This window comes from Abramis brama (assembly GCF_963993115.1).
Source record: "Abramis brama genome assembly, chromosome: 5".
NCBI classification, from domain to species: Eukaryota; Metazoa; Chordata; class Actinopteri; order Cypriniformes; family Leuciscidae; genus Abramis; species Abramis brama.
Genome location: NC_139967.1, coordinates 25,835,631 through 25,856,638, shown reverse-complemented (window position 1 = coordinate 25,856,638; position 21,008 = coordinate 25,835,631). Strand labels below are relative to the sequence as shown.

The 21,008-nt window shown below is 37.5% G+C and overlaps 2 protein-coding genes across 4 annotated transcripts in view; one reads left to right on the top strand and one right to left on the bottom strand.

Annotated features, from left to right (window-relative positions):
* arl15a (ADP-ribosylation factor-like 15a) overlaps positions 1-16,691 on the bottom strand; it is a 174,351-nt gene extending 157,660 nt beyond the window's left edge. For all 3 annotated transcript variants that reach the window (XM_084114765.1, XM_084114764.1, XM_084114766.1), the window contains exon 1: positions 16,423-16,691. Coding sequence is in view for 2 of the 3 variants with exons in the window: in XM_084114764.1 (XP_083970890.1) it covers positions 16,423-16,476 (54 nt within the window). In the remaining variant the exon portion in view is untranslated. The remainder of the gene's footprint in view (positions 1-16,422) is intronic.
* Positions 16,692-18,628: 1,937 nt separating this feature from the next.
* Positions 18,629-20,259, top strand: hspb3 (heat shock protein, alpha-crystallin-related, b3). The gene has a single exon (XM_084115493.1). The coding sequence runs from the start codon at positions 18,747-18,749 to the stop codon at positions 19,197-19,199; it is 453 nt and encodes a 150-aa protein (XP_083971619.1). The 5' UTR covers positions 18,629-18,746; the 3' UTR covers positions 19,200-20,259.
* Positions 20,260-21,008: the final 749 nt, after the last annotated feature.

Here is a 21,008-nt window from a genome sequence, read left to right as displayed (position 1 = left end):
AGCAAGCAGGTAGGCCTCAGACCAGGTGGAGTAGGCCGAGATCCTCTCGAAGACAAGCAGGTAGGCCTCAGACCAGATGGAGTAGGCCGAGAACCTCTCAGAATAGCTGTAGCCAGATAGCATAGGCTTTAGTGTGTGCTAGAAGCGAACCACAATGCAGCTGGAGATAGATGTTGTTATCTTGCTGTAAATCCTGTTTCAAGAACCCGTCACAGATCTAGGCTGAAGACAAGCCACACTGCAACAGATCCCTGGGCTGTAGCATGAAGATAGGCCTCAAACCAAATAATAGGCCAAGAGCTCACAAAAATAACAGGGTAGGATATCCATGACTACAAAAACTTAGTTAAGATTAAATGAAGGCACTGTCTGGATTATTTCAGTGAAAGGTGCACTAAAAACCTTTAAAAAAGTTAAAAATGGACAGACAAAGAGCAGACAGAAAGACATGCAGCCATCTTGGAAAGAAACGTCAGACTGAAATCTACATTGATCTCTTGATGTTTTCAGACTGTGGAAAAACTAGCGATAAGGTGTTTTCAATCTCATCAAAAATTAGCAGTGTTTGGGGTAACACATTACAAGTAATATGAATTACGTAATCAGTAGGGCTGTCACGATTCTTCGATTAAATTCAAGCACTCAATTTAAAAAAATCCTTGATTGCAATTTACGCGAGAATCCATGAACCGCATTATTAAACTGTTTTCTATGGCTGCACAATGTATTAAACCATTCAAAAGCTATAGGCCTGTTTTAGCATAGTGCTATTGTGAAATCACAAAGGCTGCAATTCAATTAAATAAATATATGCTAGGGGTGCACGATGTATCGTTTTAGCATCGATATCGCGATGTGCGCATCTGCAATAGTCACATCGCAGGATGTGTGATTTAGGATAGGGTTCGTAGTTGATCCGTGATCTGTACGGGCTGCTCCCCGGTCCCCGGCAAAGTTTAACCATCATAGAGTGACAGTTTATAATTTTTATGTGTTTTTAAGTGTAAACGCAGTCGTTGTAAACAGAAAGAAAACTTGTCATTACCGGTATTGGATACGCGCATTCGTCTTAAAGTGACAGCAGCCCAATATACCCGCAACTGTTTGTGTCACCAAAGCTAATCAAACATCAAAAGAGAAAGAGAAAACCACTTTTGTAGCTTTCACAAAGATAAACTGTATTAATTATATGAATCATATTTAATTTATACAGTGAAGAACTTGACTATGCAGTGTTATTTTACATTTGATAATTCAATGTCTGTACCTGAAAATAGTTAATTTACCTGAAAAACAAAGCACCGCATATTTCATCTGTCTTTGTTCTATTGTATTTATCTATGCTTGTAATTTGTTTATTATTTTCTATGCAAATGCACTACCTTACAAAATATCCCCAATTATCCTAGAATGATTTATTCTTTACAAATAGAGATATTCAAATCATCAGGTGAAATTGTTTTCATATTGCAATATATAAATCGCAAAAAAACAAAATAGCGCAATGTCAGTTTTTTTTCAATATCGTGCAGCCCTAATATATGCTCTGTGGGTTTAATAAATAGGCGTTTTAATTATTTTTATGCTTGTAGGTTACATGCGTCTTAGAGCGGCTCAGTTCACAGTAAATGCTGTTCCACATTAACTGTTGTCATTTAAATGTGGGGAGTCTCAAACTCCATCTCTGCATATGCTGTGAATTTGGGTTGCTTATAACATTCATATCAGGGAATGCAATGTGCACCAATTCATCAGATTTGTAAGGTAAATCATAACGGTGCTCCCAATCATTGTAATAGTTTGATCGGTGGTCTCTATAAAGGCTGATAAGATAAGATGCAAAACTCGCAAGACAATTTTTCAATGTTTCTAATTTTACATCTTACATTTATATTCAATTACACATTGTTATTCCTTTACAGTTACTACTCTCATAAAATACTTGAATTACATAGACTTAAACCTAAATTTAACGTCCAACAGATATTTCAGCTAAATGTTTATTTTTGCGCTGAATTGACGCGCATGCGCACTTCAGTTAAGTTTGAAGCTTAACACAGACTGTCAGGATGAGCCTTCATGCAAAAAATAAATACTTGCTTGAATTTGTAGGTGTAAGTTTTGCGCTGAGGAAACATCTCACACATTAAACAGCACACACATCTGTCAAAGCAGCCAAGAAGCCACGTTAAACATTACACTTATGCATTATTTTGAATGTTTTGGGAAGCTTGGATCACGCACCTACCGTATCCCACTACAGCTCACACATCGGCCTCCTCTCACTCACTGTTCTCATTCGCTCTGGGGTGCGTTTCCCGTACAACGATGTAACTTGTTGCTTCACTACAATAGCACAATGCATCGCTGAAGAAATCAACTTGCTAGTCACGACTGTTTCCCGAAGCCATACTGTCGCAAAGTGGTCGTTCAACCACGGTTGGTTAATGTCACGCAGGTGTTGGAGTAATAACTTCTTTTAATGAATCTGTTTGAGATCGAATTAATGCTAGAAATTTTGCTAGAAATTACAGACATCGCATCTGAGGACTATTTCTAATTTTTCTCAGTTATTTTGTTTTATTTCCAGATTCAATCATAGTCTCGTTCTTACGTAGTAGAGCACGTTCGCACATGCACACTCTTTAAAAACGACGCTTTAAATCTCTTGACAAAGTAAAAGACGTAAATGACATTTGTATGTATTCTAAATAAAAGATATAGATTGTACTGAATGTCAGCTTGCTGATTTGGCTCAAGATAAGGATTCATTGAGTCCACGTCAAGCAAACAAGAAACTCTGCTTCTAACCACAAGTCGAGAGCTGTCATTCCAAACACACAACTTTGCGATGCTGTTTGCGAATGTTCGTTAGAACGATGGTTTCGGGAAACACAGAATCGTTGAACTATGCTGATAACGATGGAACTTGCGACTATTGTTGGCTAACGATGCTTTCGGGAAACACACCCCTGGTTGAATAGTGTTGGCCTGAATTTCGGCGCAGGGTTGCGGGTATTGTGCATAATTTTACTCATTCCCGCAAGTTTCGCACTCACACCACTAATCTAACAGCTTGTGAGTACAAAATTAACTTATTGTGTTTAAACGGTTAATTACAAACAAAAGTATGTCAAAATGTCTGTCTAACAGAGTATTCAGGTAAATATAGTCAGTTTTGGAACATAAATAGTTGAGATAAAATGCATGTGGTGTAACAGTATACTGGATGTGACAGCAGCCTATAAATCTAAATCTACTGATGTCTGTCATGTTAATCAAAGAACAAAAGACAAAGAGAAAATCATTTGCTGCTCTTGACTGAATAACTTTTGTATCTTTAATTGTAAGCATTCATCTGTATTTATTTTTTACAATGAAGACTATAGAAGACTAAAGTGTTATTTTAAATTTGATTAATTTCTGTAGTAGTGTCTCTTTATTTTATTGTATTTATTTGAGCTATTGTTGTTTGCAATTTGTTTATTTGTTCTTTATTACTGACCGTTTACTTGTCTGTTTTTTGTGTAAATTTAGTTCAACGATTCAAGAATTTCTGTGTAAGCTATAGCAACAAAATTACCAAAATTATAACAAAAATTATGAGATGATAAATTAGCTGTATGGCGGTATACATGGCAGTTTTCTCTGTGGTATCGAATATTACAAATAGGGATGTATGAGACTAGTCAATTAAACGATACTGCTGCAGCTAGACGACTTGGAAAATACTAGTTTACTTTTTTGCACATTTAATGTTTTGTTTTATATTTTTACAAAGGTTACGGTTAAATTATCATCATGTTAATGTTACATCTTGAAATTAATATATTATTTCGAAAAGTGTATATCTGCAGTGGAAAACAAAATAATTTAATTTTACCACCGATTTTTTCATGCGCTGGTTTTCTCTGTGGCGCTCGTGGCGGTTCAGAGAAATGTCCACTCAGAAGATGAGTGTTACATTCACCAGCTGGAGTGCCCTTGATTTCCATCAGAGGGTTCTCCTTCCATCTTGGTTATCTCACTATGGATTACATCTCCCATAACCCATTGCCCAGACTCATTATCCCTGATTACATCCACCTGTGTGTCATTACCTTGTTTAGCTCACCCTTTCCAAGCCTGGTCAATTCAGTCGTTCATCGCTAAGTCTTGTTTGTGTCTTAACTGCATTTATGAGCCTTGGTATCCTGGTTTTGCTGTGTCTTGGTTTTTTGATTCTCTGCCTGTTCAGTTTGATTTCTCTGTTTGCCTCAGCCCTGAACTCTGTTATTGTTTGCTTGTGTATGACCTTGGCCTGTTTTTGGACTTCGATTGGGGGATTACCCTTTCAATAAACACTGCATTTGGATCCTCAAACTTAGCGTGACCGAGCAGTTCATGATAATGAGCAAGGTGAGGGAGTATTTTGACAAGGTAAACACAAAACATGTCCGTTTTCTTCTATGTCATGTCAAACTAGTATAACAATTAAGCATGCTTAGGCTTATTATGCTACCAGTTATGATGGACAATACGGTATGAAATTTTATATCAGATACTGATATTTTATAAGGAGAAATATTATGAATGAAAGTTACTTTATGGGTGCTATATCAACATCCTAATGAAGAAAATACGGTTAAATAATGTATAGTGGTCAATACACGTTAAGGTTTTCTTGCAATTTTTGCCGCTTGTCATGTTACAGATACTATCATACACGAGGTCTGCGTTCAAACCTGGACACGCAAGTGGTTGCTGTGATTACGAACAATAATACATTAACGAGCTGACTTATGTGGACTAACTTCTATTTATAATAGGCTATTAGTTTTGAACTTATTGGTCCTGCAATTTATTGAACTTATTGGTCCATAAAAAACTTTAATGTTAGGTGCTATTAATCACGATTAATTACAGAAAATGTGCAATTAGGATTAATTACAGAAAAAATGTGCAATTAGTTAATTTGATTTATTTTTGTAACATTAGCAACACATTATTAGCTATCTGTAGTCAAGCTAAAGGCTAATCCTCTTCTTCTTCTGAATCAATTTCTGGTTTAAACATATATGACTGAATTAAACTAATATTTCCACTTGCCATTGTGTAGTGTTTACAACTAGATCAGGTAGTGCGAGCTGGTGTGATTTGAGTGGCTGTGGGGACCAATATTCCCTCTAAGCTGCCCATGTGCGTGGTCGTGCACTTCTGATGTCTCAACCGCGCAGACACGAAATGTGTGGGGAAATCCATTTGATTGTAATCTAAAAGAGAAATAATTGCAGTGCTCTGGTCAACCACTATAGAGTTAGAACCTTCCAGTCTCTCTCGAATCCAACACGGAAGTGACTTAAACTACAATTCATCGACTGGCCGCTAGAGACTGGCTGCTAGCCGTTTGTCTGCTGTCTGCTGTCTGCTAGCCGCCACATGACCTCAGCTAATCCTGCCTCTTTGCCCATTTTAGGTTATCTGGGAGTGACGCGCTGCCAAGATGGTGACGGTAGGCTCCGCCTACTTTGGGTTTAAAAAATGCTCTTCAGAAACTTATGGATGACGTCACGGACACTACGTTCATATTTTTTTACAGTCTATGGTTAGAACGAATGCGGTTAGATGAATGCGGTTTACAGGTTTCATAGAGAATTATGTGAGTGAGTGGGAGCAGCAGTGAGCCAAATCAGTCGCTGTACTTTAATGTTTGTGGACCAAATAAATACCAGAGGCAACACAAAACTCAAAGACATGTAAAATAAAACAGCATCATGTTTTAAAGAAGAGTGGCTTGATTAAGTGGTGGAAATGATGGATGATGGGGACAGCACTATAACAAAACTCAGAGACATTTACAATTGCACACCCACCACAGGTGAAGCATACAAACTCAGTTGCTTACATCAGTTTAAATAGATTTTGATGTGTGTGGGGGGGAGGGGGCCTCAGGGATGTTGGGATAACTATAAAATAATTCACGTTCACATTTATTTAAAAAATATTCAGCTATTAGATCTGTTTAAATGCTTCAGTTTGTTATATATAAATCAATCATATAATAATATGATTATATTATTACATTAATATACATAATAATATTAAAACAAATTGAAGCATTTAAACTGATATTATAATATATTATATCAGTTTAAATACTTGAATTAATTTTAATTTCATATTATATTATATAACCACTTTTTGTGTGAACGTGCGCCATACAGGTCTGGTATAATTTTTTTTTTTTTTTTTTTCGCTCAGGTAGCTAAAATATCCGCCCAATAGAGAAAAGTTTTGCATTGGTGGGGAGTAATTGCATATTCATAGTCCCATGTATACTATATGAAGCAAGGGTAGAGTTAGTTACATTCAAGCTATTTCAGGGCATGAAGATATTATTTTCATCGAATTGCTTAAATTCCTCCATCATCACGTCATCCTTGCATCCAAGGAAAAAAAGATGACTAAAAGATGTAAAAAAAAAGATGTGACGAAAGGACACAAGAATGTGCAATGCCAGAAATTAGAAAAACCAATGGCAGGCAATTAACAGAAAAAAGAAAGACAAAGCAATGGAAAACTTCACATTAAAAGTCTATACATGATAAAACAGATACACTTACCCTTAGTGGTCAATAAAAGACAGAAACATGTTTTAGAAAAAACATTTGATAAACCTGCTTAAGCCCCTAATAAATCTAATAGTGTTTTGAGGATTTTAGTCCTAGAAATGTAGTAGTGCACTTATAAAAGCTGACTAAATTTACTTTGAGCAGATATATGCATTTACAAATGTATAGTTTTTCTTTTCCAGGAAAATGGACTTGGACTAAAATGTTTGACTAAAAATTGTAATAATTATATTGAAAATTTTTCGCCTCAGACCCTCATTTCATAACAAAAACAAAATAAAAGTTGCATAATAACAGGGATTGCAAATCATCTGTATTGAAATGAGCAGAAACGATTGCAGTGCATGATATTTTTGGGTCATAGTTAATGAAATGGCACCATCAAGTGGTTCAACCTCAAGTATTTGGGGTTCTTTTATAATAGACATTTTGAATCATCACAGTTGAGCAATATTGGGGCTGCTGGCATTAGGTATTATGCCTATATTATTTGAATTGTTTTATACTGTGATTAAATCCAGATTCAAGGTTCAGTGATGCTGAGAATACTAACATAAAACTTACAGGAAGCTCTCTACAATATAAGCATTTTTGTACTCTTAAAGGGCTGGTTGATTATGATGTGTGTATGGTGTGTAATGTTGCTCTTTGAGCATAAACAACATCTGCAAAGTTACAACCATCAAAGTTCAAAGCAAAGGAAGATATTTGCTTTTAAAGAAATCGTTTTTTAAGGACTACAACAAACAGCTAGTAGGGACTACATGACATTCTTCCCGGGTTAGTGACATCACCCTAAAATTTACATAAACCCTGCCCCTGGAACATGTTGAGAAGAGGAAGAGTTGTTGTAGTAGAGCACATTTGTGAGTCTGCTCAAGCTGTCGCATCCGTCTTTTCACATGCAATACAGTACGTAATCACATGAGTGATATTTCTCTGCAGTGGCTAGCTGGACTAAATTTCTCAAAAAACAAAGATCATCTTAATTACTTTCCTAAAAGACTGGGGCTTATATTCTGCATTTTGAAAATATTTTATCAACTGAGATACGTTGCCAGATTAGGGTAAGAAAAAAGGATTATCCACAGTACTGACAATGAGTGGTATCACAAGGCAACTGGGCCCCCTGTATTGCATTTTGCGCATTCCGGGGTGACAGGTGGGGGGGTGGATGGGCTAGTAGAAATCTTGTTCCCGGACCTTAGGGAAGTTCCTTATAGGCCCTCTTGGCATTTGGACCCCTGTACACTAGGGATGCACTAAAATGAAAATTCACGGAAACCGGCACGGACACACTAGACAAAACTAGACAAGATAGAATGGAAACATGAGGGCTATTTACACACCAAGACTAATGACTAACAAGCAACACCTCTGAACAATCAAGACAGTCAACAAATAAGAAATGACACATAAGACTAGGGAAGCAAAAGACATAATTACCTGATGGCGAGGAAAATACATGACAAACAGGAAATATGACTTTGAGAATTTAAAAATAATAGACATGAAACAAAACCCAAAACTAAATGTGACCATTATTACAAACTAAAATAACTTTTCTATTTATACAATGTAAAAATTTAATTTATTCCTGTGATGGCAAAGCGGCACAGGCACCGGCACCGACATGGACATACCGGCACGGACACCGGCACAGACATGGACACTTGCAAGGACACACCAGCATGGACACCGGCACAGACATGGACACTGGCACGGACATACCAGCATGGACACTGGCACAGACATGGACACACCGGCACGGACACCGACACCAGCACGAGCACACCAGAACGGGCACACCGGCACGGACACCGACACCAGCACGAGCACACCAGAACGGGCACACCGACACGGACAGGGACCAGATGCCACTGATGAGTCCTGCTGACTTAAACATTCACATGAGTCTCTCTGTACATGAACATGGTAAAATGAAAAAGACAGGTATGTTGAACAGGAACTTGGCACAAAGTCTCTCTGTTTAGATCATTGTGCTAAATAATGTGCCTTTTTGACCTTTTTAATGTATTTTTGGATTATGTTGTGTTGTAAATAAATCCAAACAATCAAAAAGCCATTATTTTAATCTCTCATTCTTTGTTCAAGTTCCCTCAGTCCCACCTGATAGGGCCATTAGGGTAGGGTACCCAGCAAACACAGAACGTTGGCACAACGTTACCAACCTTCTAACAACGTTTTAACAACATGGCCAAAAGGTTGCTATAACTACGTTGTATGGTGAAGGTTGTTACAGCGTTGTCACAATGTTGACATTGAACCACCGTTCAGGGCCATTGCTTAAGGTTGTGCCTAAGGAGTCTGGACAACCACTGGACGACATATGTACTGGTCACTGCCCTGAAGCGCGAATCAGCCTTTTAAATTTCAACCGACCGTTGGGCCGTCTCATTCTTCATCGAGCAAGGATATGTGAGTATTGCATTTAATTTACCTCAGCTAAACGTAATTATTCAAACACAACCTACAACTTCCTTGTCTAATGTGACATTTATTTGTTCTGTCTAACTGAAGGGACAGAATAACTTTAGCTGATAATTCATGGAGTTTGCAATCTGTGTATATTACAGTACCAGTGCTAACGTTAGCTATATTTCTTTTAGTATTCAGATATCCTTTAATCCTTACCGTTAGGAAAAAAGTCTTCTGAAAATCTTCTGGTCAGGTATGACAAATATTAAAATTTTATGCCAAAAGTTATGAGCCATAATGAAGCCAAAATTACTTTAATGATGAGTAATTGACATTTCAGCACTCGATGAACAGACAGCGACTTAAAGGAACCGTATGTAGGATTGTGGCCAAAACTGGTACTGCAATCACTTTAAAAATACTGTAGAGCGGTGTATCTCCTCCCCCTACCCCCTGACTCCAGGTTGCCAGATAAGCTGCAGGATTCAGCAGAAACTTAGGCTGCTTCAATGAGCTTCCAATGGCAAGTGACGACGAGACGTACACAGAAAGTTTTTTTCTGTTAATTATGTTTATGCTATAGATATTTTGATAAGTAATTATGTATTTAAAAAATGTACTAATTGTTATTAGTTAAATATAATCGTAAAGATTTATGCTCGTATATAATCGTAAAGATGTATGCTCGTATGTGATTGACAGAACGGTAGCTGTTAGTCTAACTCATATATGATATCTATGTGTGTAACCAATATGAAAGATACAGCTATTCATGAAGTGAAAGTGGCCAGCTGTATTTTTTTAATACCCTGCAGCACACGTCCATAATGCTAAAATATGTGATGTGAAATACAGGTCAACTTGCAGCATGTGTAACTTAGTCCACGATATACGTGAAGAACGAATGACGAATCATTTCTTCTGAGGTAAAGTTAGGCTTCTGTCTCAATTACGTTTCAAATTGCCATAATGGGCGTGCTAATGTTGTTTTCCTCAGCGTCTCAGCATAATGACAGAGAAACGGGCTCCTATAATGCATTGCTAATGTTAGCATACGTCCATGTGAGCTAACGTTACATTACTTTGCACGAACATGCATAACTTTGTTCGACTGTCATGAATATATGAAATGTCCATTGACATCAAGTACAAGTTAGCCAAGCATAGATGAATCTTACCTGTCCAGGAGAAAATTAGAAACGTTGGCGTCTGTGTTCAAATTCTTCTCCGTTTTCAGCCGTCTCCATCTTTCAAAAGCATCTCCAATACAAATTCTGGTTTTATTTCGGACTTTGTCACGACGAATTTCTGAATTATAACGAGGTATTTTTGATTTAGTAACGTTAGACATTTTTATCCAACTAGAGTTAGGGTAGGTTAGAGCAAAGCTGGCAACCCGGATCCCGAAACACTACTGACTTCGTGATTGGTAGATAGGTGGAGGGAGGCGCGTCAGGCCAAAACACAACATGACAACATCAACATCAGTTGAGGGCTGCAAGTCCACTTTTTAAATGACAATATCCTAGCCATACTACTGTTGTCAGTGATATAAGTATTTGAAATGAACATGATTTCTTAATGTCTAGTGACATATCAGGGCCATTTTATGATTAATTGAAATAGATTTCTTACATACAGCTCCTTTAAGCGCGTACTTGTTGCACGTTAATGTTTTTTCCTTTTTTGGAAACGCACAGAGAAAAAAAAAAATTTTGTAACAGCTCGTACACCCGTTTATTTTTTACTTTGATTTGTCTGCTATTTAGTCTCATTCGTTTCTTTGCTAGATTCTCTCATGTCTGCTCATGCTAGTTAACGTTAGTCACTCCCTGTATAGTCCTGTCATGTGAAGCTCTGATTTGCTTTGTTTTCTGCCAAGTTTACCTGTGCCTGCAGTGCCACCCTCTCTGGTCCCGGATTGTTTACCTGGTTTTAGACTCATGCCTGCCTACTGGTTTCTGGGTTTGCATCTCTCCTCTGGATTTGTTGATGTTTCCTGGACTGACTCCAGTTACCGACCTTTATTGCCCGGCTTTCAACTACACTCCCCTGTCTGCCATGTACAGAACCCGGTTTTGGTCATTAAATGTTCTGATCTGCCCCTACTTTTTTTGTTTTATTTATTATATTTAAAATAAATTTGTATATTCGTATATACTCGTATTATTACGTATTATTACTATATTCATATTTTTTTCCTTTCTCTTTTCCACAAATGTATGACTTTTGGAAGTGCAATTTGATTACCACATGCAGTTTTAATAAAGTTGAATTAGCTAACCTTCTATGTAACTTTTAAGGCCCTTTCACACCAGACGCGCAACAAAAAAGCGAAACGAATAAGCAAATAGTTTGTGTGCGAATAGTTTGCGTCAAAACCATTCACATCAGCCGCGACGCGAATTTGCGACTTCTGTGACGTTCAGAGCTTCAACATTCCAAAACTTTCGCGCCGACAGCTGAGAAAACATGGACACTTCATCATCATCATCCAGTGAAGACGAGCCTGAAGGGGAGTATTCTAATGTCCACCTTTTTCTCACATAGGTGTCCCTGAGGTTTTTCCAGTTTTTTTTTGCATCTTCAACTAAACACAGTGCGTTTTGTAATGTCAATACACATTACATGTAACACACGAAGTAACAAGTTAAAATCATTCAACTAGAAACTGTAGACATCACACAAAGAATGTATAGTATACTAAAAGCAGCCCTAAATAGTCTCACTACATTTTGTTACATGTTCAAAGTAAACAGTCTCTGTCTCTATCTTTGATAATAGTGTTAGCTTTCTATCCCAAATGTAGTTTAGCCTGCTAGCCTACACAGCACAGGACTATACAACGACTAAAACTATCACACAACATACTCACAGTCGAGATAACCAAGTTGGTTGGCAATGCTACGCCACACATTGTCTTTCAAATCGTTGTCCTTGTAGTATGTGATTGGCTGAAGCCTTTTCTGTAGCCGCAAAAGTAAAAAAAAAAAAATCGACATCGAAGCGAAAAAAATAAAAGTCGTTTTTTTCGCCGCAGCACATTCACGTTCGGTGTGGAAGCACTCATTACACAAACAGCTGATCAAAACATAAAATCATTGCGCAAATTATTCATGCATCAAAATCGCGTCCAGTGTGAAAGGACCTTTACTCTTCAAAGTGTGCACTTGCAGGTGTTGATTATAATTAATTTACTGTTAGGCCCATAAATAATAAGGATAAACAATATTTAAAAAGTATATAATTATCTAACATCTGACTAATTCAAAATTAACCACAAAACATAACATGCTAAATGAGGGATATCTATATCTAGCATAAAAAAAAATGTATTGTCAGAACGTCGTCTCGCAATTGCTGAATGTCGCACAACAACGTTGCTACAGCCCTGTTGCGTCTTACAATTCTACGTTGTTACAATGTTGCAAGCACGTAGATAGCGCCGTTGACATAGTAGAAATGCAACGTGCCACATATGTTGCCACAACGTAAATGTGTTTGCTGGGTATTTGTCTTCCCAGGTGTGAAACACATCAATATTCATGGTGATTCACGCCCTCCCCGCATACAGCTTTCTTACACAAAATAAATTTTACAAATTTTACATCTTACAAATTTTAAATCAATATATTGTTTTGTGTGAATGAGTGGGAAGGATGATTTTCACATAGTTTTGAAGCAAAAATTCTAGACTAAATGATACAATTTTATGCATGTCTTGTGAACAAATAATCAGTATGGGTTTTATGGCCTTATTTCAGTGACTACTTTTTTTTTTTTTTTCACAAACCACACATAAACGTCATTTTCTCAAAACTACAAACTTTTACATACATGCAGCTCACATATTATTGTAGCAGAGTTAGTGCTGAATACAGTGTAATCAGACTTTAGCCATGAAAGTGTTACAAGTAACAGAAATAAGCACAAATATCAGAGCATGTCAGAACACCTCCAGGGCCCAGAAAACACCTCCAGGGCCCAGAAAACACCTCCAGGGCCCAGAAAACACCTCATACCCCAGAGGGTTAAAACGGCTGATTCATTCAGGAACGAAGCATGTGTTGCTTGGAGACGCACAACCGTTTTGCTGTGGCTTAGTTTGGAACTATTTTTGTTGGCGAAATAGAGAAAACAAGCTTACATTATTGACAAATTGTAATTCACAATATTAACTTCTTGTTTATTGATCTGTATAAAATTAATATAACTTGCGCAAAAAAGAGCTTGTGTGCTTAACTATACCATATTATATAAGACAAAAGCTCATGCAGGGGCACTGCCCTTATATCTGGAATTTTAGGGGCATTATAACTGCATTCTAGTGTTTTTGTTTGTTTTTTGCAAAGTGAGTGACATACTCGATAATGTCAGCTCGCAGCCTCGCATATCATAAAAAAAAACAATTATTATCATAGACGATACAGCTCTAATATTTACACATGCACACACAAATCGACTTTCTCCTGCCGCAGTCTGCTGTACTTTCTGCATGTCTTGATTGGCAGATGTCTCATCCAATAAGCGGTCAGTATTCCATTCGCCGCGTATACCTACCTTTTCCGCTTTGTCTGAATTGTTATTGTGTTTTCTAACTTGTTAATCTGTTTTTAGTCTTTCCATTGCGTTTATAAATTTGTTGTTTTGTTTTCGGAATTGTGGTTTGTTTTGTACTTCTCGGCCACTTTACTTTAAGGACAAGCGGCAGCATGTTTACTAAGACCGCACGCATCTAATATACACGCATATGACACACACCCGATTTTCTCTCAAATCTTTGCTTTCACTTTAGACATAACCAACTGTGTTTATGTAAACCTTGTGTGTGTGTTTGATAGTATTAACCTAATAAGACTCAAAAGATAACTTAGTCCAGTAATCAGGCGCTGTTTGACAGGTTTTTAAGTGCATATGTGCGCTTCGGGTGTAGCCTACGCACTCAGAAAAGCCCATGTTAGAACAGCGCATCAGCACGCGAATGAAATATTTAACCGGCAAAGCTTTAAAGCACATGCAAATAATGAACTTTTGTAAATTGCAGTATCCCCTGAGTGTAACTCTACCTCTGCGTGAACATGTGATGTGTGAATGTACGTCGCGTTGAGTATGTTGGGATGGAGGCGCCAGAACTGAACTGATAGAATGCACTGTAGCAGCACGATACTACGATATTTCCTCAAAAGTAGATCGTGGAGACATTTTAATCGTCCACGATCAAAAATCGTGATATCGCACACCCCTACTTGAACTTTACTTAAGTATACTTAATAAAATGAACTTGAAGTTAACTTATTTTTCGTAAGGGTTACCATCCTGAAATATACTGCCTAATAATCACTACTGTGTGTTTTTGAACAATCTGAGCCAAACATTTCCGAAAAACATTCTTCAGCGAACCTATTGAATGCAAACTTAGTTACTGTCAGTCAAACTATTGGCACAAAGACCACCTGAATTAGAACAAACAGGCAGTTAACACAAATCTCATTGGTATTCTGTACAGGAAAACTGTGCTCCTAATAACAATGAACAAAGGTTTACCATCTCATGAACACCAGAAAAATGCAAAAGCAGTAGAGTTCTATCATTAACAGTTTTGTGTAAATAAGTACATGTCAGACTGACATTAGAACTGAGTAAACACAGATGCAGTCGCATGCAAACGCACGTAGAGTATACGGAAAACTGAGAATGAGGGAGGGAGGGGCTTTTAGAGCGAGAGACCGGACAACCGTTAGCCACGTGCCACACTTTTAGACCACAACTAAAATAGAAGGCATGTGATTTTCCCCTCCATTGCCACCTCAATGAAGGTCCTACAGAAAACTAATGAGACGCAATAAGACCTTCACCCGCACAGCCTGTGCACCACATTCACACTGGGCCACACACCTGTTGCCTTCAATTTCTTATTGTGCTGACTCCGCTGAAAATGAAAGATTTACAATATATAACACATCTAAACACATATTAAAACAAACTAACTGATAGGATATTGACTAAAATCTACAATTTACACTACCTGTCAAAAGGTATTTTTTAGAAGTCAACCTTTATTGAGCAAGGAAGGACACACTGAATTGATAAAAAATTACAGAAAGATTTATATTTCAAATAAATGTCGTTCTTTTGAACTTTTTATTTTTCAAAGAATCCTAAGCATATTACGCAAATCAGCATATTAGAATGATTTCTAAAGGACACTGATGACTGGAGTAATGATGCTGAAAATTCAGCTTTGCCATCACAGGAATAAATTAGAATTTAAAATAAATTTTTGTAATAATATTTTACAATATTAGTGTTTTACTATATTTTTGATCCAATAAATGCAGCCTTGGTGGACATAAAAGACTTATTTCAAAAACATGAAAACATTTTACTGAACACAACCAGGTTCAGACTACACGATATCAGCCCAATTTTGACACGATCCGCTTGACGTAGGGTGATGTGGTGATTTGTAAATGACAAACAAGAATCAATCATTTAATCTTGTATAGCGCTGGTGTTATAGTGGATGACAGCCAACACCATGTCCGCAACGCTTCACGAGGTCACAACAGAAAGAATAGCATGTTTAAAAAAAATTCGGCCCTCCACGATGGTTCCGTCACAAATGTGAAGTTGACCAATAGGAGAACAGAGGCTCTGCCACACACAGCTTTCAAACATGGCGAAACGAGAGAGGCAATTATATTGGTGCTGCTAGGTGGAATTATGCAATGGAGGAAAGGTTTGTGGAACTATGGCAACAATAATCCTACCTATATGATGTTTCCTCGAGGGACTTAATCCAACAAAAGTTATTTTTACATTTCTAATATTGAAACAAAACAGCATCTCTCAATAGTAACTGTTAAACTGGTCGATAGATAAGAAAAACACCCCGAGTCATAACAAAGAACACGTTACAATAGGATTACAGCTTTGGGTTTTTTTTTCCTACTGTATAAGGTTACCCTGTGACTTCTCGCATAAAATAACAGAAGTTAACTCGAGGGTTAACTATCAAAAACACCTGCCACACTACTCTCTGGGGATGAACAGGCGCTGTATTCACCACAGTTTAATCATTTTTGATTTGCTACCAGCTCATGAAAGCCTTCAGACACAGACTATGATTCCAGCTATTGTAATCATGCAGAATGCAGATCTACATGGGAGAACTATTGCAGCGTTCAGATTGTGTATTTTGTTGAGAATGCCACCTGTAGCTTCAGGTGGCCTGTAAGATATTATAACAGAACATAATTCCACCAAAATAAGTTTGGACAAACATCCAAATAACTAAAATCATAGAAAATGCACCAACATGTGTGCATGCATAAAATGTACGGCAAAATATGGAGCCGTGTGCTTGGCTTACCGTATAAAAGCCAATCCTACACAGGGCTATTGAGAGCTGAATGTGTTCTGACATCGTCCCCAGCAACAGCGTTACCCCAGACAACAAACAAGCCAAGCCAGAGTAACTGAACGAGGCCAGGAGGAGGACGGCTTTGAAGAGGGAACACAGAAAGACACTATACGAAGACAGAGATTCAATGGTCCTTCTTCAAATGAAAGGATGGAGAAAAGAGGAATCAGTTCTGTTCATTCCCCATTCATAAATAAACATAAACTAGAGGTGGGTGAATACTCAGGGAGAGGGAGAGAGAGAGAGAGAGAGAGAGAGAGAGAGAGAGAGAGAGAGAGAGAGAGAGACAACAACTAAAGGGGATTAGTAGAGCGCAGTCTCAAGAGATTATCAGCTCAGTGACTTGTACTGCAAAATAAAACTGCTAATTGGATTAGTTACTTTTACACACCTACACACAATGAATTATAGAGAAAAATAATCATTAAAAAATAAATCACATCTCCAACCTTGAAAAAAAACAGACAAACAGGTAAATTATGACATTATATATTTTGATGAGTTATGTAATAATGTAAAGAAAGTGTTAATGATCACAACGACGATAATAGTGATGATTGTGTACTCTCAGTGAGAGAAAAACTCAGGATTGTGGGAAGCTGATAATATTATCAAAGCATGCCATTGGTGTGCCTTAGTAATATAATTATATTATGGTCTCAACTGGTCATTGTGTAAACAAATTAGAAATTCAACCGTTTTCAACCGTTGTTGATTGTAAATAAGCTAATGCATATTCTAAAAATATAAATTCAAATAATGTATCTAGGACCCTTCATAGAGAAGATAAAATACCTATAAACCATTTATCATTTTGCCTCATCCCTTTTCTTAAAAATTGTTTAAAGGCTGAAATGTGAGGTTTATTATTTTATTCATTTATTTGAACATGAAGTACATGTTAGTACCATTTGTTTTTGTTTTTTATTATGAGTTTTTTTGAAGACTGGAGTAATGATGCTGAAAATTCAGCTTTACCAAATTGCCATCACAGGAATAAATTACTTTGGAAAAAACATTATAATAAAATTCAAATAGCCTAAATAAATTAGAAACCACTTATTTTAAGCTGTAGTGATATTTAACATTATTTGTGTATTTTTGTTATAAAAACAAAAAAATTGCAGCCTTGGTGAGCATATAAGAGACTTCTTTAAAAAACATCTTACCAACCCCAAACTTTTGAACAGCAGTGTACAACCAAGCCACCATACAAATCCTTAACACCAAAGACATTTATGTAATGGACATGTTATGGAATATTTTGTTTATTTGAAAAAATGTCTTCTCTCGTGACTATTCCACATTAAGTAATCAGGTGACTGTCACGTCATGACTAATTAATTGTTGTTTAAAAGAACTCTGGGTGTGTTTGTTACCCACACCCTGATGAAGGTCATTAGCTGTTGTTTGTGAACTGATTTTAATTGCCTAAGTGACTAAATAAAGGCTTTTTATATATTTACTAAAATTCTCAAGTGCCTTGGCTTGATACGTTTTTATGACCAAAGACATTAGTTTCGTAATCCAGGCCTATTCTACTGCCGTGTCCAGAATCTCTATCTCTCTCTCTCTATGTCTATATATAATATACAGGCATATATACATAAATATATACATGTACTCCTAATAAATATCCACAAGGTGGCAGTATTGGTTCGTTATTCACATCTGTCTGTAAACTGTCATACCTCAGAAGAAAAACTAAGGTATATGCATATTTATTTAACAGGAGTTTTGTGTTTGCTCCTACTTAGTGTAGCATTTATGTATCCTTTAGAATATATTTGAAAATGTATTTTATTCCTGTGATGGAAAAGTTGAGTTTCAGCATTATTACTCAAGTATCACATGATCCTTCAGAAATTATTCAATTTTGCTGATTTGGTGCTCAAGAAACAGTTCTTATCATTATTACTAATGTTGAAAACAGATTTCATAGAAAGTTCAAAACAGCTTACAGTATTTGAAACAAATCTTTTGTAACAATGGAAGTCTTTATTGTCACTGAATACGGTCACAAAAATGTCCCCAAACTTTTCAACAGCAGTGTGTGTAACAACACATTATGCCATGCTTGTTGAGTACAAGCTTCCTACATACTAATGTGAACATATCAGTTCTCTTTGCCTATTCTAAAATGGTCCGCCCCATCCCATGCCCAGAAACCCAAGCAGAGGACTGTCTTTTTATAGCTTTGGTTGGTTCTAACGGCATCGCGCTACTTCACATTCACTACACAAAAAGCCAAGGTAACCTCCGCACCCAGTGTCATGGCAAGAGAGGGGATCACTATTTCCCACTGGATATCAAGCCCTGTGCGCTACCAGGAGCACTTCAAAACAAGGAATCTCAATGAATGCACTGAAGATCATCGACTATTTGCCCTGCCGGGACCTGAATGTCTGCCGGTTAAAATGGACACTGAGGGGAGTCAAGCAGACAGTGAGGACGAGGACTCAGGAGAGCCAGTGTTTCAAATCCTGCTGGACGTGACTCAATTTAAACCAGAAGACATCCTCATACAAGTCTTTGAGGGGTGGCTGTTAATCAGAGGTCGGCATGGGGTGAGGATGGACGAGCATGGGTTTGTGTCGAGGAGTTTCACTAGACAGTATCAGCTGCCTGACCGTCAGCTCCAGGCGGGGGACCTCAAAGCCATGCTGTGTCATGATGGGATACTAGTGGTGGAGACCAAGGACCGATGGTGGCCAGCATGTGATTAGGAAAATGCAATGACTTAACATCATTCATCATGACATGATCAAACATAGGCTGTGTTAGCAGAAGGTTTTTGTTGTTTTATATGAGTTAGCCTACATCATAAAGCAATCACGTTGATTGCTGTTATATGACAGTATTGCTTTGTTCTGCATGTTTGCAGACATTTAACAACCTTCAGCTTGATTGCCTGCCTAATGCTTAGTTGCTTACCATCAAAAATGTATTTTCTAATAAATAAAACAAGCCTTTCATATAAATTTCTCAAAAAAAAATCTTGTAACCAAGAGTAATTAAACGGCAACATCTACGGCAAACTATGACATCAACTACAATAACAGTCCCCTTGCAGGAATGTGATTAAGCTTAAAGGAGAACTTGGTAACTTTTTTAACTTAATAAAACTGTCTAGAAATCATTTGGATGGTTAAATAACCTGTTCTGGTGATATTGGTGACTTCCCCCGCTCCCCCCAGCGTTCCCAGGCGGAAAACCAACCTTGCAACTTGGGGACTACCGTCCCGGCAAGATAGAAATTGGAAGTCTCGTGAGAAGCGAGAACTGGAACGAGAACGAGCGCGAAACACAAATTGCTTTACGGCAATTCGACAAAAACACACACGCATGTATGATGTATTACCAGATTACCCACCTCGGTAGACATAGCTCCACACGATACAGTTGGCTTGCTCCGATCAAAACAAACGCACATGAGCAGCGGTAGAGAGGGGGAGGAGGCCGCCGCAAGTGAGTTTTTTACGACTGTGTTGTGAAATTTACGCCCCCCCCACAGCTGTAGGGGGAGCTCGTGGGGAAAACATGCGACAACAAAAGGGAAAATCAGCGAAGAAGTGACTAGAGTTCGCTAGAGTTGCAGAGTTCTCCTTTAACTGACTCATTATGCCATTGCAATGCAAACACGCTTGTCAGCATTCCACTATCATAATGCGGTCTAACGTTAACTGTTTTGAAAAAAATTGGTCAAAACCTGTTAAGCACACAAATAGTCATAGGCGGGTATCACATCATGCATAATACTGTAAAAACCGTATAAACTCTTTAATTACAGTAAATGTGTCTTGTCTGTGTCATATTGTATTTTAATCGTAGCACCGGTATAAATGAATGTAGATGGAAAAAGCGTCTTAAAGGTTGCTTAAAAGAGATTGTACATCTACATATCAATGTCCGAATTGTGAACTAATCTTTCTTTTGAATCGGATCTTTCAATGAATCGGTTGAATCTGTTCCCAACACAAACCGGTCTCTGACTGAATCATCGACGTCGTGAGGCTCTTTCGGCTAAGACCTATTTTTTTACAGTCTATGGCTAAGACCTTTTTGTAATAAGCCGAGAACCAATGATAGCACAATTGTAGCAGGGATTTCGGTTCGTTCTAAGCACAAACATTATTTTACGTTCTGTCTCCAGCGTTCATCGGGCTTTTTAACGGTAACCGATTAGAACGAAATAAAACTTTCACTTTAAAAGAGAGAGCACCGATTAAAAATAAAATTCAAATGGCATGAAACGAGCCGCAACTGAATTTATCATAAACAGACGAATTCGTACTTGAAGAAGGATAACTAATGTTTGATAAATAAAATAATTTACCTTAACATCGACTTCTTGAAGACTCTGCAACGGTCGCCAGTCTGACTCTGAACGGCTGCATTCCCTTCACACGAGGGCGCGGGAAATTAAACAGGAAGTGGCGTAATTATAATGTTTACTGGGAAAAGTATTTAGTTTCATAAAAATAATATATATATATAGGAATGAGATAATTATGATATTAACCCCCCAAAAATAA

Bases quoted from the DNA above. Each gene is read 5' to 3' on its own strand.
- hspb3 (XM_084115493.1), top strand. From the start codon at position 18,747: ATGGCAAGAGAGGGGATCACTATTTCCCACTGGATATCAAGCCCTGTG.